The following is an 18,367-nucleotide window of genomic DNA, read 5'->3' as shown; positions in this document are numbered from 1 at the left end:
ACACGCGCAGATTGTTAGGCAGTAGTGCATCACACAGAGCAAGCCACACGCGCAGATTGTTAGGCAGTAGTGCATCACACAGAGCAAGCCACACGCGCAGATTGTTAGGCAGTAGTGCATCACACAGAGCAAGCCACACGCGCAGATTGTTAGGCAGTAGTGCATCACACAGAGCAAGCCACACGCGCAGATTGTTAGGCAGTAGTGCATCACACAGAGTAAGCCACACGCGCAGATTGTTAGGCAGTAGGGCATCACACAGAGTAAGCCACACAAGCAAATTGTTAGGCAATAGTGCATCACACCAATGACGCGACGGTCGTACCGATTTCCCTTGAACTCCAGAACAAACTAGTGTTCACGCTAGGCTGGTTTAGCTGGCCCGATTTTTAAACGGCAAAATGTGCCCTGCCTCTGTAGCGATGCCCTGCTAAAACAGCCTGCCAAGCCGCCACCATGCGAATAGATGCGTGTTATTCATATGAAATGGAGCGCTTGGGGAAAAAGCCCAGCACACACGCCCCCATCAGCGACGTCAAGGTGGGGCTGTGCCACCTTTTCATGTGTGCCCACAAAGAGTGCCCCTGTGCCCTGACCATCTGAAATCCTGGCAGGAACACTAACAAACAATATAGTGCATAAACACGGTGCAACCTTTCAAATGGCCATATGATATATCTTGCATCGTTCGGTCTTTAACTACATATTGCATATCTAAAGACGCGACAAACGAAACACAGGGGTGCGCGATAGTGCGTACACACTGGAAGATGTGTCGTTCCTATTCAGCACAAAATGACAAATCGTTCAAAACATATGGGGGGAATACAAATGTTTGAAAAGTCAGTTGGATGTCTGTTTTTTTCCTGTCTATTAGATAGGAAAAAACAGACACCCAACTGACTTTTCAAACAATTGAATTTCACCCATAGTCTATCGTGTTCCCAGCTTAAGGAACAAATTTACTAACTCCTCTTTCACACAGAAACCCAAATTGCCGGTCTAGCATCTGGACCCGGCAATTTGCAGAACAACGCTGGTTCTTTTTCTGTGTGAAAGGGTGAACCCGGTTCTAAGTCCTGGGAATTGCGACAGGGTTGACCCTTTCACACAGAAGAAATAACCATGTGGATCCGCAAATTACCAGGTAAAATTGCTTCACCCGTTATTTTGGTTTTCTGTGTGAAAACTGGCTGAGACCAGGGAACTCAAATGGCAGGTTAAATCTGGGCTTTTCACCACCTGCTGTATGAAAGTGGTATAAGCAACGACTGGCAAAAGTCGCCAATTCTCAGTGTTTAAGCAGGACAAATAACACATGACATATAACAGCACAATACTATGCTAAGCAAAGGTGCTGTGTTCTGCTGCCTATCACATTTCCTGCTAAAACACACTGAGAAGCAGCAGTTTTTACAGTAAACTGTTCTTACTAACTATAGGGGAAAGATGTAGCAAACAGTGTGGAGAAGTTGCCTATACCAGCCAATGAGCTTCAAGGTAACATTTATCTAGTGCGTTCTAAAAAACAATAGGTAGAAGTGGATTGGTTCCACACATTACACTGCTTGATACATCTATGTACTGTCTCCTCATTCCCCGATTGCAATGAATTGCTCTCAACACATTGATCTTAAGAGAAGCGCTACTTTCTATTATTACAAAGTCTGCTCCCAAAAGGGTGAAATCAATTGAATGTGATGTGCCACGGGCATTGCCACGACGCCCAGTACACATATATGACCTATACATGGCAGGGCCCGCATTGCAAGTTTTCCACTGCACCTTTATTCCTTGCATGTAGAAAGCCCTCCCTCATATACACTGCAAGACAATCCATGGGTCACATGGAGAACATGGGAACTCAGTGAAAAATACAGAAAAGCATTTGGAATTTAGTCATCATAAAAATGCTTGTATTACATTTGTGCTAGGTCTTCTATGTGATATGAAAACCTAGCACCCCACCTGAGTTCTTTATTTTCTGTGTCCTCTTCACATTTTACATTATATTCTGCATTATACCCCTTACATAATCACAGTATAAATAAAATTTTGAGTGTGAAAAAAAATAACAACCAGATCAAAAAATGTGTGCAGATGAACAAACGGAATGTGGTCAGGATCCCAACTGTCAGAATACCATGGTAAGTACGGAGGGGCGGGAGGAGCAGTAATTATGGACTAGGGGTAGGCTTAGGCTGCGGTGATAAGGGTGGCTAGGGTTAGGCTGCGGTGATAAGGGTGGCTAGGGTTAGGCTGCGGTGATAAGGGTGGCTAGGGTTAGGCTGCGGTGATAAGGGTGGCTAGGGTTAGGCTGCGGTGATAAGGGTGGCTAGGGTTAGGCTGCGGTGATAAGGGTGGCTAGGGTTAGGCTGCGGTGATAAGGGTGGCTAGGGTTGGGCTGCGTGATAGGGGTGGTTAGGGTTAGGCGGAGGTGATAGTAGTGGTTAGGCTGAGGTGATAGGGGTGGTTAGGGATAGGCTGAGGTGATAGGGGTGGTTAGGGTTAGGCTGCGGTGACAGGGGTGGTAGGGTTAGGCTGCAGTGATAAGGGTGGTTAGGGTTAGGCTGAGGTGATAGTGGTGGTTAGGGTTAGGCTGCGGTGATAAGGGTGGCTAGGGTTAGGCTGCGGTGATAAGGGTGGCTAGGGTTAGGCTGCGGTGATAAGGGTGGCTAGGGTTGGGCTGCGGTGATAAGGGTGGCTAGGGTTGGGCTGCGTGATAGGGGTGGTTAGGGTTAGGCTGAGGTGATAGTAGTGGTTAGGCTGAGGTGATAGGGGTGGTTAGGGTTAGGCTGCGGTGACAGGGGTGGTAGGGTTAGGCTGCAGTGATAAGGGTGGTTAGGGTTAGGCTGAGGTGATAGTGGTGGTTAGGGTTAGGCTGAGGTGATAGGGGTGGTTAGGGTTAGGCTGCGGTGACAGGGGCGGTTAGGGTTAGGCTGCGGTGACAGGGGTGGTTAGGGTTAGGCTGCAGTGATAAGGGTGGTTAGGGTTAGGCTGCGGTGATAGGGGTGGTTAGGGTTAGGCTGCGGGAGGGGTAGGGTTTAAAAACTTACCGGGATCCATAGGGATTTTAACTGTCAGCATCCTGACTGTTGGGATTCTCACTGCAGGGATTTCATACCAAATCCCGAACATACAGCATGCTTTCACAATATAGGGCCTAATTCATTAAGGATTGCAAAATCTGCTAATTAGCAGAATTTGCAATCCTTTGGAGCGCATACTCTGGGCCGCCTATCACTGGGCAAGGCCGCCCAGCATGCTGACTGGAGCCTCCCCTCGTTGAACAAGCAGAAATCGAACGCATCACAATTTCTGCTTGTTAGCAGAAACTAAGAAAGCCTCCTGCCGGCTCAGCCTAGCTGCGCCCGCACAGGAGGCCTGTCGCCGTGATCACCCCCCTGCCACGCCCGTTTCGCCGCCTCTGCCCCCATTCGCGCCACACCGCCCAAGCAACACTCCCGTTTCCTCCCTGGAAACAGAGCGTTGCCAGCCCCACCCCTCGCCCGCCTTTGCCTGTCAATCAGAAAATGCGGGTGCATGCACAGGACGGGCGTTGCGCATTCACCCGCATCTTTGTCTCAAAATTTACGTTTGGATCGCAAACTGCGATCCAACCTGAATTAGGCCCATACTGCTCTGCAACCTATTAGTAGATCACATGCATAATGTGCCATCCCCCAATCAACAAACAGATTTTCCATTTTAGGCTTGTACAATCACAAACTGTAATTTCTGAAATCAGAAACCTCCAGGTTCTGGGGTATAAAATGCCAATTTGTGCAATTTTAAGTAATGAACATAAAAAAGTGACAAAAAAGGAGTCTGTGAGGCTGTAGTTTTGCACCATATGATTAGCTGGATAGGGACGTTGTGGCTCAATGCCAGACACGAGTGCATTTCATTTTGCACCAACATTATTTTATTTTGCTGTGTGAGATTATTTAAATTGGATTCAACAAGCACAGGAGGGGATTAACAGGGAAACATTCACTATTTCCTGGTAGGCACATGACTTTTTTAATCACCAGAAAATTTAATTTTGTCCCTTCTTTGAAGATGGCAGAGATTGAGTTTAATTGAGTGCCTTCACTGCCATACATGTTACACCTCCCTAATGCACTTTATACAGAGAATGCATTAGCCACTTCCTTAACTCTCATAATGAAAACATTGAAATATATGATTGTGACAAATGTAAATGAGGACAAAAAAATAAGTACTATAAAATAAAGTAATAATAGGATTTGAAATTACCTACCGGTAAATCCTTTTCTCGTAGTCAGTAGAGGATACTGGAGTCCACATTAGTACCATGGGTAGACACGGGTCCACTAGGGCACTTTAAGAAAATAATAGTGTGCGCTGCCTCCTCCCTCTATGGCCCTCCTATCAGACTCAGTCTGTAAACTGTGCAGAGGAGACGGACATACCTTGAGAGAAGGATTTAAAGGACAGTGGTGAGAGTCGAACCAGTACACACGAAACAAGAGGAAAGCCAAGCTAACCCAACTTGAACAGGAACAGCAACAGCTGAACCGACAATAATACTTAACCAAGTAACCTTGCAGGAAAACACGAAGCACTGGGCAGACGCCCAGTATCCTCTACGGACTACGAGAAAAGGATTTACCGGTAGGTAATTAAAATCCTATTTTCTCTTACGTCCTAGAGGATACTGGGGTCCACATTAGTACCATGGAGATGTACCAAAGCTCCCAAACCGGGTGGGAGAGTGCTGAGGTTCCTGCAGAACTGATTGGCCTCTGAGGACCCACAGTTTGGCCAAAGTATCAAACTTGTAGAACTTAGCAAACATGTTCGAACCCGACCAAGTAGCTGTTCGACAGAGCTGTAAAGCCGAGACACCCCGGGCACTCGCCCAGGAAGAACCCACCGACTTAGTAGAGTAGACCTGTACAGATCTTGGAACCGGCAAACCTGCCGTAGAGTAAGCATGCTGGATAGTAAGCCTGATCCAACTAGCAATAGACTGCTTTGAAGCAGGACACCCAATTTTATTGGAGTCATAGAGAACAAACAGTGAGTCCAACTTTCTGTGTCGAGCTGTCCGCTTCACATAAATCTGCAAAGCCCTCACAACATCTAGGGACTTTGAGGTAGAAGAGGTGTCGGTAACCACCGGAACCACAATAGGTTGGTTGATATGAAACGCAGACACCACCTTTGGTAGAAACTGCTGACGAGTTCTGAGTTCAGCTCTATCCTCATGAAAAATTAATAGGGGCTCTTGTGAGACAACGCCCCCATTTCCAACACACGCCAGGCTGAAGCCAGGGCCAACAGTGTGACAGTCTTCCACGAAAGAAACTTAACGTCCACCTCCAGTAAAGGCTCAAACCATTCTGATTGTAGGAACTGCAACACCACATTGAGATCCCAAGGTGCCGTGGGAGGCACAAAGGGTGGTTGGATGTGCAGAACACCCTTCAAGAACGTCTGAACCTCAGAGAGGGAAGCCAATTCTTTCTGGAAGAAAATGGATAAGGCAGAGATCTGGACTTTTATGGAGGCCAGGCGTAGGCACACATCCACACCTGACTGCAGAAAAAGTCCCAGTTGAAATTCCACCGCAGGAAATTCTGATCTCACACCAAGAAAAGTATTTTTCCAAATACGGTGGTAATGCTTAGACGTTACCCCCTTACTGGCTTGGATCGAAGTCGGAATAACCTTGTCCGGAATCCCTTTCTGGGCTAGGATTTGGCACTCAACTTCCATGCCGTCAAACGTAGCCGTAGTAAGTCTTGATAAACGAACGGCCCCTGTTGCAGGAGATCCTCTTGAAGAGGTAGAGGCCATGGATCCTCCAGGAGCATTTCCAGTAGATCCGCGTACCAAGCCCTTCTTGGCCAGTCCGGAGCAATGAAAATTTCTTCAACCTTTTCGCTTTTCATTCTTTTGAGAATTTTTGGGATCAATGGAAGTGGCGAAAACACATACACCATCTGGTAGGCCCATGTGGTCGCCAGAGCGTCCACCGCCACTGCCTGTGGGTCCCTCGAACTGGAACAATACAGTTTGAGCTTCTTGTTTAAACGAGAGGCCATCACGTCAATTTGTGGAATTCCCCACCGACGTGTCAAGCACCCGAACACCTCAGGGTGGAGGCTCCACTCTCCTGGGTGGAGTTCGTGTCTGCTTCCAAGTTGTCTACTCCCGGAATGAAGACTGCCGACAAAGCCACAGCGTGCCTTTCTGCCCAGAGGAGAATCCTTGTCACCTCTGATATTGCTGCTCTGCTCTTCGTTCCGCCTTATCGGTTTACGTACGTTACTGCAGTCACATTGTCCGACTGAACTTGAATGGCTTGATCTTGAAGACGTGATGCCTGTAGAAGGACGTTGTATATGGCCCATAGTTCCAGAATGTTGATTGGAAGAATGCTTTCGTGACTTGACCATTTTCCTTGGAACTGTTCCCCAACCTCTGAGGCTTGCGTCTGTGGTTAGCAGAATCCAATTTTGAATCCCGAACCTTCGACCCTCGGTCAGGTGAGAAGTCTGAAGCCACCACAGAAGAGAAAATAAGAATTTACTTACCGATAATTCTATTTCTCGTAGTCCGTAGTGGATGCTGGGGACTCCGTCAGGACCATGGGGAATAGCGGGCTCCGCAGGAGACAGGGCACATCTAAAAAAGCTTTTAGGTCACATGGTGTGTACTGGCTCCTCCCCCTATGACCCTCCTCCAAGCCTCAGTTAGGTACTGTGCCCGGACGAGCGTACACAATAAGGAAGGATCTTGAATCCCGGGTAAGACTCATACCAGCCACACCAATCACACCGTACCACTTGTGATCTGAACCCAGTTAACAGTATGATAACAAAACGAAGTAGCCTCTGAAAAGATGGCTCACAACAAGAATAACCCGATTTTTGTAACAATAACTATGTACAAGCATTGCAGACAATCCGCACTTGGGATGGGCGCCCAGCATCCACTACGGACTACGAGAAATAGAATTATCGGTAAGTAAATTCTTATTTTCTCTAACGTCCTAGTGGATGCTGGGGACTCCGTCAGGACCATGGGGATTATACCAAAGCTCCCAAACGGGCGGGAGAGTGCGGATGACTCTGCAGCACCGAATGAGAGAACTCCAGGTCCTCCTTAGCCAGAGTATCAAATTTGTAAAATTTTACAAACGTGTTCTCCCCTGACCACGTAGCTGCTCGGCAAAGTTGTAATGCCGAGACCCCTCGGGCAGCCGCCCAAGATGCGCCCACTTTCCTAGTGGAGTGGGCCTTTACAGATTTAGGCTGTGGCACGCCTGCCACAGAATGTGCAAGTTGGATTGTGCTACAGATCCAACGTGCAATCGTCTGTTTAGACGCAGGAGCACCCATATTGTTGGGTGCATACAATATAAACAGCAAGTCAGACTTTCTGACTCCAGCCGTCCTAAACTATATATATATATATATTTTTAGGGTCCTGACAACGTCTAATAACCTGGAGTCCTCCAAGTCCCTAGAAGCCGCAGGCACCATAATAGGTTGTTTCAGGTGAAAAACCTGACACCCCCTTAGGAAGAAAACTGGAGACGAGTCCCAGTTCTGCCCTGTCCGAATGGAAATTTAAATATGGGCTCTTGTAAGACAAAGCCGCCCATTCTGACAATCGCCTGGCCGAGGCCAGGACCAACAGCATGGTCACTGTCCATGTGAGATATTGGTCAACAGCATGTTCACTTTCCATGTGATATATTTCAAATCCACAGATTTGAGCGGTTCAAACCAATATGATTTTAAGGAATCCCAACACTATGTTGAGATCCCACGGTGCCACTAGAGGCACAAAAAGGGGTGTATATGCAATACTCCCTTGACAATCTGGACTTCAGGAACTGAAGTCAATTCTTTTCGGAAGAAATTCTACAGGGCCGAAACTTAAAACCTTAAAGAACCCCAATTTTAGGCTCAAAACACTCCTGTTTTCAGGAAGTGTAGAATTCGACCTAGTTGAATTTTCTTCGTGGGGCCTTCCTGGCCTCACCCACGCAACATATTTTTACCACCTGTGGTGATGACGTTGTGCGGTCACCTCCTTCCTGGCTTTGACCAGGGTAGGTATGACCTCTTATGGAATGCCTTTTTCCTTCAGGATCCGGCATTCAACCGCCATGCCGTCAAACGCAGCCGCGGTAAGTCTTGGAATAGACATGGTACCTGCTGAAGCAAGTCCCTTCTTAGCTCCCCAGGCCCTTAGTCCTCTGTGAGCATCTCTTGAAGTTCCGGGTACCAAGTCCCTCTTGGCCAATCCGGAGTCACGAGTATAGTTCATACTCCTCTATATCTTATAATTCTCAATACCTTGGTTATGAGAAGCAGAGGAGGGAACACATACACCGACTGTTACACCCACGGTGTTACTAGGACATCCACAGCTATCGCCTGAAGGTCTCATGACCTGGCGCAATACCTGTCCCGTTTTTTGTTCGGGCGGGACGCCATCATTTCCACCTTTGGTCTTTGCCAATGGCTCACAATCATGCGGAAAAACTTCCCTATGAAGTTCCCACTCTCCCAGGTGGAGGTCATGCCTGCTGAGGAAGTCTGCTTCCCAGTCGTCCACTCCCGGAGAGAACACTGCTGACAGTGCTATCACATGATTTTCCGCCTAGCGAAAAATCCTTGCAGTTTTTTCACTGCCCTCCAGCTTCTTGTGTCGCCGTTTCTGTTTACGTGGGCGACTGCCGTGATGTTATCCCACTGGATCAATACCGGCTGACCTTGAAGCAGAGGTCTTGCTAAGTTTAGAGCCTTATAATTTTGCTCTTAGCTCTATCAATGTGGAGAGAATTCTCCAGACTTGATCACACTTTCCTGGAAATTTTTTCCCTGTGTGACTGCTCCCCAGCCTCTCAGGCTGGCCTCCGTGGTCACCAGCATCCAATCCTGAATGCTGAATCTGTGGCCCTCTAGAAGATGAGCACTCTGTAATCACCACAGGAGAGACACCCTTGTCCTTGGATATAGGGTTATCCGCTGATGCATCTGAAGATGCGATCCGGACCATTTGTCCAGCAGATCCCACTGAAGAGTTCTTGCGTGAAATCTGCCGAATGGAATTGCTTCGTAATAAGCCACCATTTTTTACCAGGACTCTTGTGCAATGATGCACTGACACTTTTCCTGGTTTTAGAAGGATCCCGATTAGCTCGGATAACTCCCTGGCTTTCTCCTCTGGGAGAAACACCTTTTTCTGGACTGTGTCCAGAATCATCCCTAGGAACAGTAGACGTGTCCTCGGAAAAGCTACGATTTTGGAATATTTAAAATCCACTCGTGCTGTCGTAGAACTATTAAAGATAGTGCTACTCCGACCTCCAACTGTTCTCTGGACCTTGCCCTTATCAGGAAAGCGTCCAAGTTTCTTTTAAGAAGAATCATCATTTCGGCCATTACCTTGGTAAAGACCCGGGGCGCCGTGGACAATCCAAACGGCAGCGTCTGAACTGATAGTGACAGTTCTGTACCACGAACCTGAAGTACCCTTGGTGAGAAGGGCAAATTTGGACATGTAGGTAAATGTCCCTGATATCCAGTGACACCATCTCGTCCCCTTCTTCCTGGTTCGCTATCACTGCTCTGAGTGACTCCATCTTGATTTGAACGCTTGTATGTAAGTGTTCAAATATTTCAGATCTCACCGAGCCGTTTGGCTTCAGTACCACAATATAGTGTGGAATAATACCCCCTCCCTTGTTGTAGGAGGGGTACTTTGATTATCACCTGCTGGGAATACAGCCTGTGAATTGTTTCCAATACTGCCTCCCTGTCGGAGGTAGACGTTGGTAAAACAGACTTCCGGAACTTGTGAGGAAGAGACGTCTCGAATTTCCAATGTACACCTGGGATACTACATGTAGGATCCAGGAGTCCCCTTGCGAGTGAGCCCACTGCGTGCTGAAACTCTTGAGATGACCCCCTACCGCACCTGAGTCCGCTTGTACTGCCCCAGCGTCATGCTGCGGACTTGGCAGAAGCTGTGAAGGGCTTCTGTTCCTGGGAATGGGCTGCTTGCTGCAGTCTTCTTCCCGTTCCTCTACCCCTGGGCAGATATGACTGGCCTTTGCCCGCCTGCCCGTATGGGGACGAAAGGACTGAGACTGAAAAGACTGTGTCCTTTTCTGCTGAGATGTGACTCGGGGAACAAAAGGTGGATTTTTCAGCTGTTGCCATGGCCACCAGGTCCGATGGACCGCCCCTTTATACGGCAATACTTCCATGTGCCGTCTGGAATCTGCCTCACCTGACCACTGTCGTGTCTTCGTCTGGCAGATATGGACATCACATTTACTCTTGATGCCAGAATGCAAATATCCCTCTGCGCATCACGCATATATAGAAATGCATCCTTAAAATGCTCTATAGACAATAAAATCTTGTCCCTGTCAAGGGTATCAAAATTTTCAGTCAGGAAATCCGACCAAGCCCCCTCAGCGCTGCACATCCAGTCTGAGGCGATTGCTGGTCGCAGTATAACACCAGTATGTGTGTATATACTTCTTAGGCTATTTTTCAGCTTCCTATCAGCTGGCTCCTTGAGGGCGGCCGTATCTGGAGACGGTAACGCCACTTGTTTTATAAGCGTGTGAGCGCCTTATCCACCCTAAGGTGTGTTTCCCAACTCGCCCTTACTTCTGGCGGGAAAGGGTATACCGCCCATAACTTTCTATCGGAGGAACCCCACGTATCATCACACACTTCATTTAATTTATCTGATTCAGGCAAAACTACAAGTAGTTTATTCACACCCTACAAAATACCCTAATTTGTGGTACTTGTAGTATCAGAAATATGTAACACCTCCTTCATTGCCCTTAACATGTAACGTGTGGCCCTAAAGGAAAATACGTTTGTTTCTTCACCGTCGACACTGGAGTCAGTGTCCGTGAGGTAAATGGGCGTTTTTACAAGCCCCTGACGGTGTCTGAGACGCCTGGACAGGTACTAATTTGTTTGCCGGTCGTCTCATGTCGTCAACCGGCTCGCAGCGTGTTGACATGATCACGTACTTCCACAAGTAAGCCATCCATTCCGGTGTCGACTCCCTAGAGAGTGACATCACCATTACAGGCAATTTGCTCCGCCTCCTCACCAACATTTTTCTCATACATGTCGACACACACGTACCGACATACAGCACCCACACAGGGAATGCTCTGATAGAGGACAGGACCCACTAGCCCTTTGGGGAGACAGAGGGAGAGTTTGCCAGCACACACCAAAATGCTATAATTATACAGGGACAACCTTTATAAAAGTGTTCCTCCCTTATAGCATTTAATATATATTTATATCGCCAAATCAGTGCCCCCCCTCTCTGTTTTAACCCTGTTTCTGTAGTGCAGTGCAGGGGAGAGCATGGGAGCCTTCCCCTCAGCCTTTCTGTGAGGGAAAATGGCGCTGTGTGCTGAGGAGAATAAGCTCCGCCCCCTTTTCGCCGGGTTTTTTCTCCCGGTTTTTAAGAACTGGCCTGGGTTAAAATACATACATATAGCCTTAATGGCTATATGTGATGTATTTATTTTGCCAATAAGGTACTTATATTGCTGCCCAGGGCGCCCCCAGCAGCGCCCTGCACCCTCCGTGACTAGGTCAGTGAGCCGTGTGACAACAATGGCGCACAGCTGCAGTGCTGTGCGCTACCTTCATGAAGACTGTGAAGTCTTCTGCCGCCTGTTTCCGGACCTCCGTTCTGCCGTCTTCTTCAGCGTCTGTAAGGGGGATCGGCGGCGCGGCTCCGGGACGAACCCCAGGCTGACCTGTGTTCCGACTCCCTCTGGAGCTCAGTGTCCAGTAGCCTAAGATCCCAATCCATCCTGCACGCAGGTGAGTTGGAGATCTCTCCCCTAAGTCCCTCGTTGCAGTGATCCTGTTGCCAGCAGGAATCACTGAATGAAACCTAAAAAAAAACTTTTCTAAACAGCTCTTTAAGAGAGCCACCTAGATTGCACCCTTCTCGGACGGGCACAAAAACCTAACTGAGGCTTGGAGGAGGGTCATAGGGGGAGGAGCCAGTACACACCATGTGACCTAAAAGCTTTTTTAGATGTGCCCTGTCTCCTGCGGAGCCCGCTATTCCCCATGGTCCTGACGGAGTCCCCAGCATCCACTAGGACGTTAGAGAAATCCTGGCTTTTGGCGACAGACTTATCCTCTGGTGTATGTGGAGACCATTTGTCCAACAGATCCAGCTGGAAGGGCCTTGCGTGAAACCTTCCGCACAGTAGCACCTCGTAGGCGTCTACCATCTTCCCCAGAAGGCGAATTCATAGGTGCACCGATATCTGGGTTGGCTTCAAGACATCCCGCACCATTGACTGGATTACCAATGCCTTTTCTAATGGAAGGAATACCTTCTGTGCCTCCGTATCCAGTATCTTCCCCAGGAACGGAAGCCTCTGTGTTGGTTCCAGGTGAGATTTTGGTAGGTTCAGAATCCACCCGTGATGCTGGAGTAGTCGAGTTGAGAGGGCAATGGTGTCCAACAACATCTCCCTGGATGATGCTTTTATCAGCAGGTCGTCCAGGTACGGAATTATGTTCACTCCCTTTTTGCGGATGAGAAACATCATCTCTGCCATTACCTTGGTGAATACCCTCGGTGCTGTGGAGAGGCCAAATGGCAGGGCCTGGAACTGGTAGTGACAGTCCTGTAATGCAAACCTTAAATAAGCCTGATGAGGCAGCCAGATTGGAATATGAAGGTACGCATCCTTGATATCCACAGACACCAGGAATTCCCCCTCCTCCAGACCTGATAACACCGCTCTCAGAGACTCCATCTTGAATTTGAACACCCGTAAATACAGGTTCAATGACTTGAGGTTTAAAATGGGTCTTACCGAACCATCCGGCTTTGGTACCACAAACGGGTTGGAATAATAACCTTTGTTCTGCTGCTGGGGTGGAACTGGAAACAATGACCCAAGTCTGTATCAGTTTTTGAATCGCATCCTGTAAAATTATAGTTGCCTCTTGAGAAGCTGGTAAGCCTGATTTTAAGAATTGGTGAGGTGGGAGCTGCTGAAACTCCAGTCTGTAACCCTGGGCGATAAGCTCTTTGACCCAGGAATCCTGGCATGATGTCGCCCATATGTGACTGAAATCTCTTAATCGGGCTCCCACCTGCCTGTCTTCCAGGCAGTGCGGTCCACCGTCATCCTGAAGACGGAGTAGAAACAGAACCTGAGTGCTGTTCCTGTGAACCTGCAGTAGTAGGGTTTACCTCTATAACTTTTGAGGGCTGTAGAAGAACCTTTGGTCTTATTTTTAAATTTTGCTGTCCGAAAGGACTGCAGAGTCGGAGACGAGTAGATCTTCCTAGTTGGGGGAGCTGCAGAAGGAAAGTATGTAGACTTACCCGCCATAGCCTTGGATATCCACGTATCCAGTTCATCTCCAAACAGACCTTCACCTGTGAATGGTAGGCTTTCCACACCCTTTCTGGAATCCGCACCCGCAGTCCACTGACATAGCCATAGGCCCCTGAATGCTGACACTGCCATGGCCATGGTGCATGCATTTAGCAAGCCTATCTCTTTTATGGCCTCCACCATAAAACTTGCAGAGTCCTGTATATGCTGTAAAAGTAAAACAATTTCCCCTCTGGGTAAGGAATATAATCCTTCAATTAGGTTGTCGGACCATTTTGCAATAGCTCTCGTGATCCAAGCACAAACTATAGTAGGTCTTTGGGCCACCCCTGCAGCTGTGTACAGAGATTTGAGGGTGGACTCAATCTTGCGGTCAGCCGTGACTTTCAAGGAGGCTGCCCCCGGTACTGGCAAGACTATCTTGTATGACAACCTAGATACGGATGCATCAACAATCGGTGGGTTTTCCCATTTTTTCCTATCATCCTGAGGAAAAGGGAAGGATGTAATTAACCTCTTAGGGATCTGAAACTTCTTGTCAGGATTAACCCCAGTTTCTTCAAATAGGGAATTTAATTTATTTGAGGCAGGGAAAGTAGCAGAGGATTTCTTTTTTATATTAAAATAAGATTCCTCCTCCTCCTCTGTCACCTTATCAGGAATGTGCAGGACATCTCTAATAGCTTCTATCATGGCTTGTATTCCTTGTGACAGGGTGCATCCCCCCCTCCTGAGTCACCCTCCTCTGCATCATCAGTGTCAGCCTGCAATATCTGGGCCAGTGTATGCTTTTGTGGACAAAAGGCAGGGGTCTGAGACGCTGGTATGGGACCTGATTCTCTTCATCAGGTCATCCACAGACTGTCTTCAGTATTGCGTCTCTTTCTCATTATGGGACAATTTGTTTTAAATATTTGAGATCAGCCCCTTTAATGAATCCAACCATGCAGGTTCTGACCCACCAGCCCGAGAATGTATAATGTCCTGAGTACACTGTAGAGATTCTCCTGGGGAAGAAAAACACTCTGCCGTGCATGAGACACACTCCTTAGACATTGTAGAATGTAAAAGAACACACACACACACACACACACACAGCAGAAAGGGAAAACACCGTTAACCCACACCCTCTAGGGAGACACAGAGTATGTTGGAGCCAGCCACACCGCGCCCTTATAGCTAATTGCAAACTTAGCTGGGTCGCAAACTAAGTACCCTTAGTAGGGTCCTAGTATACTTATATTGCTACCCCCCCTTGCTATGACCCCCTGGTACCACTGAGGTAGTTTGGAGTACTTGTGGAGGAGCTGCGCATCTCTGCCAGTCTGATCTGTGTAAGCTGCAGAGGGAAAATGGCGCAGGTGAGCCACTGGATCCGCTCATAGTGAAGCCCCGCCCCCTTCAATGGCGCGCAGTCTTCCCGGTTTTTTCATACTGGCTGAGGATTTATGGTGCTAAACAGCAGGTTAGAACCCCTGTAAGCAGTGCTGCCAGTGTGGGTAATGTTTACAGTGGCTCAGCTCGCCCCTCACAGCGGTTTAACACACACAGCATGTTGCCTGAGCCAGGAAACGCAGCCTGCATGTCAGTGCTGCGCTCCATACCTTTATGTCGCCATTACAGCCGGCGACCCGCTAGTTGGGACGCCGGCCTCCTACTCACCACTCTTCATACTTCTGGCTCTGTTAGGGGTGGCGGCGTGCTGCGGGAATGTACGCTCACCGTGGTGAGGAGTGCGAATAGTTCCCTCAGGAGCTCAGTGTCCTGTCAGCTGGGAACGGGACTATTAACCCTATGGGAGGTTGGGCCGTTCCCCTCCCACGAAGCAAGCAGGCTGTTGCCAACCAGCGTGAAAATAACAACAGAAAAATAAATGTAGAAAAACTCTTCAGGAGCTCCCCTAGCTGTGACCGGCTCCTCCGGCCACATTTTCTAAACTGAGTCTGGTAGGAGGAGCATAGAGGGAGGAGCCAGCGCACACTTAATTTCTTAAAGTGCCCAAGGCTCCTAGTGGACCCATCTATACCCCATGGTACTAATGTGGGGGATCCGGTCTAAAGATTGACAGTGTCTAGGTCGACCACTATAGGTCAACAGTCACAAGGTCGACAGGTCAAAAGGTCGAAATTAGTTTTTCACATTTTCTTTCTTTTTCATACTGAACGATTCACGTGGACTACAATTGGAACGGTAACCAGTGCCGAGCGCAGTGGCAGCAGAGCGAGGCACCTTGCCCGAAGCATGGCGAGAGGACATGGTGCACTAACTGGGCTTCCCGGTCACTGTACGGAGAAAACGACACCCAAAAACACATGAAAAACTCATGTCGACCTTTTGACCTGTCGACCTAGAACATGTCGACCTAGAAACCCTGTCGACCTAGAAACCCTGTCGACCTAGAAACCCTGTCGACCTAGACACTGTCGACCTAGACACTGTCGATCTAATGATCCACACCCCAGTATCCTCTAGGACATAGAGAAAAGATATTAATATAGGGTGTATACAGCGGCTGGCTGGGCAGGAGGGCAGGGTGCCATCTGCCCCCCGGGGCAGTGCAATTTAAGTGTTCTAGAGCCACCTGACGGCAGATTCTCTGTGAAAAGCTGGGCCGCTTGCTTGAGTCTGCCCCCAGGCTGAAAGTTGCCAGCCAGCCCCTGGTGTAATACACGTGTAGTCAACAGTATTACAATGTGAAATTTTCACAATACCCATTTTCGGTTAACCTGCAAAAAAGTAAATGCAGCCCCTTTTATGGACACAGAGACAAAAACCAAGAAGTCAATGGGTTCCTTACAGTGCAACAAAGTGGACAAGTACACACGTACACAATTCTAAAGGCTATAACACACGCAAACAATAAAAGTACTGTATGCCCTTTTTTGGCAGCTTTAAAATCTCCTTCCAGAGTTTGCCTTACCTTGTTCCTCAGCATAGTGTGATTGAAGGCATATATATTTTGCAATTCATTGTTTACAGAGTCAGTGTATTCTCTGTTGAATTCGGCATTCCATTGCTGGATTGTTTTGGTCGAAACGTCGTTAACCCCTTCCACAGACCGCCACAGCAGCAGGAAGAAGATGAGGGGGGACATTTTTCTGTGGCTAGCTGTGGAGGAGCGCAGAGTTCCTGCAGTCCTGAGCACCTTCCAACATCAGCAGGACTTCTCACCGCACCTTATGCAATCAGAGGACTGCATGTCTGAGTCACCAGCAGACAGATTAGTACCTGCACAATACAGACAGAGGAGATGCAGCCATAACACTCTCATGGCACAATGCAAAATAAATGAAAAATCCTACAATACATCACATGCATAGAGGCAGCAGCTGAAAGGGTTCCGCACTCACACCATGTATTTAATGATAAACAATTCAGTAACACCAGAACACAGACATTAACTTTCATTTCTGTTTGATAAGGTAGGAAAACGCAAATAAAGGAGTGAGAATAAATTCTTATGCCTAATATAGTACATTCTGGCAACTGCTATAACTTTGCCCATGAAGAAGCCTCTCATGGGGGCAGACTTACCAAAGCTTGGAGAGAGACCAAGAGGACGGAGATAAAGTACCAGCCAATCAGCTCCTAGCTGCCACATTAGGCAGGCTGTGTTTTTAAAATGACAGTTATGAGCTGATTGGTTGGCACATTATTTCTCTCTACAAGGCGTAGTACAGTACATTTGGCCTCTATATCTCACCAAGCTTTGATAAATCTCCCCCATAGTCACATCTAAAGGAGGAAAAATACATTAAATGGACATTAACAGACCCCCATCTATGGATTACAGGGATGGGCAGCAGGTGCCAAGATTACAGGTGAGGGGCTGGGCACACCTGTGTTCTAGCATACACAGACCTGCACTGTGTGCTATTATATTTATGTAGCCTACATAATTATAATAACACACAATGATGTGCCCATGGGAACTTGACCCAGCACTGGGGGACATAAACACATATATGCATACACTGGGCTATATGGACACTTACACCCTTCCCTTGGAAAATCCCCCACTAACATCATCATTCAGCTCCGGCAAGCTCCCATTGGTCTCTCTCCGTGCTTCCGTGTCTCTACCTCCGGTCCCCTATTCTCCTCCCTCCCCAGCAGCTGTCTCCGAGACCGAGCCAGTCACTAATAGCACTGGCTGCATCCGTGTAGCCGGAAGAGCAGAGAGTTCCGTACAGTTACGTTCCCATCCATCGTACAGCAGGCCGGTCACATGGTCAGTTCCGTACAATGACGTCAACTTCCATCATACAGCAGAAGCCTTGGGCCGGTCACATGATCAGACCGTACAGTGACGTCACCCTCCATATTACGGCAATCCCAGGACTGGTCACATGATCAACGTTTTGACAGGAGTGGGTGCTGTGGAAAGCATGAAGGGGTGTTTCACTCCAGTGTTGTAAATACTGACACATGATGTAACAGCTCCATCCGGTGACTCTGTTAGAGAAGCACATCAATGCATACTGGACATCCATGAACATGTACGAGTATCAGCAGGACAGCCATCAAAGTGGGACTGTGGGGACTTGAGTCCCAGGCCCTAACAGAGAGGGGGGCCCACCCCTAGCTCCTACCACCAATACCTGGACAGATGCACCAGGCTGTGAAACAACAGGCAGCTGATACACAGGGAGGACTTCTTAAAACAATCCTTCAACTGTGCATCAGCTTTCTGAACCGTTCCTCTAGATCCGCAACACTCCACCTATATATAATATTACAATGTATGACATCACATAGGGCTGGAGTAGTGCAGGATAATTTTTTTCTATTGGGGAGGGGCCCTGTCTCTTTTGTCAGTCCAGGGCCCCACAATTTCTGCTGGCAGCCCTGGGTACTGTATCAGCTATCAGCAGAGCATGGGGACTTGGACACTGATCTGCAGAAATTGTTGGTTTCCTCTGAGTGTATTAAAAAGTCTGTGGCGCAGGTTTGGTA

The 18,367-nt window shown here is 48.1% G+C and overlaps 1 protein-coding gene across 5 annotated transcripts in view; it reads right to left on the bottom strand.

Annotated features, from left to right (window-relative positions):
- The window catches only part of SIDT2 (SID1 transmembrane family member 2), a 106,918-nt gene extending 89,242 nt beyond the window's left edge, over nt 1–17,676 (bottom strand). For 2 of the 5 annotated variants that reach the window (XM_063943301.1, XM_063943303.1), the window contains exons 1-2: nt 17,407–17,674; nt 16,332–16,639 (exon numbers count right to left, since the gene is read on the bottom strand). In XM_063943301.1, coding sequence (XP_063799371.1) covers nt 16,332–16,505 — 174 coding nt within the window. In that variant the 5' untranslated portion in view covers nt 16,506–16,639; nt 17,407–17,674. Of the gene's footprint in view, nt 1–16,331; nt 16,640–17,406 lie in introns of all 5 variants that reach the window. The other 3 variants (XM_063943305.1, XM_063943304.1, XM_063943302.1) reach the window with 3 other exon arrangements.
- Between the last annotated feature and the right edge of the window lie 691 nt (nt 17,677–18,367).

The sequence above is a fragment of the Pseudophryne corroboree genome, chromosome 10 (assembly GCF_028390025.1).
Source record: "Pseudophryne corroboree isolate aPseCor3 chromosome 10, aPseCor3.hap2, whole genome shotgun sequence".
Lineage (NCBI taxonomy): Eukaryota > Metazoa > Chordata > Amphibia > Anura > Myobatrachidae > Pseudophryne > Pseudophryne corroboree.
The sequence above is the reverse complement of the archived record's forward strand: the minus strand, read 5'-3'. Positions and strand labels throughout refer to the sequence as shown.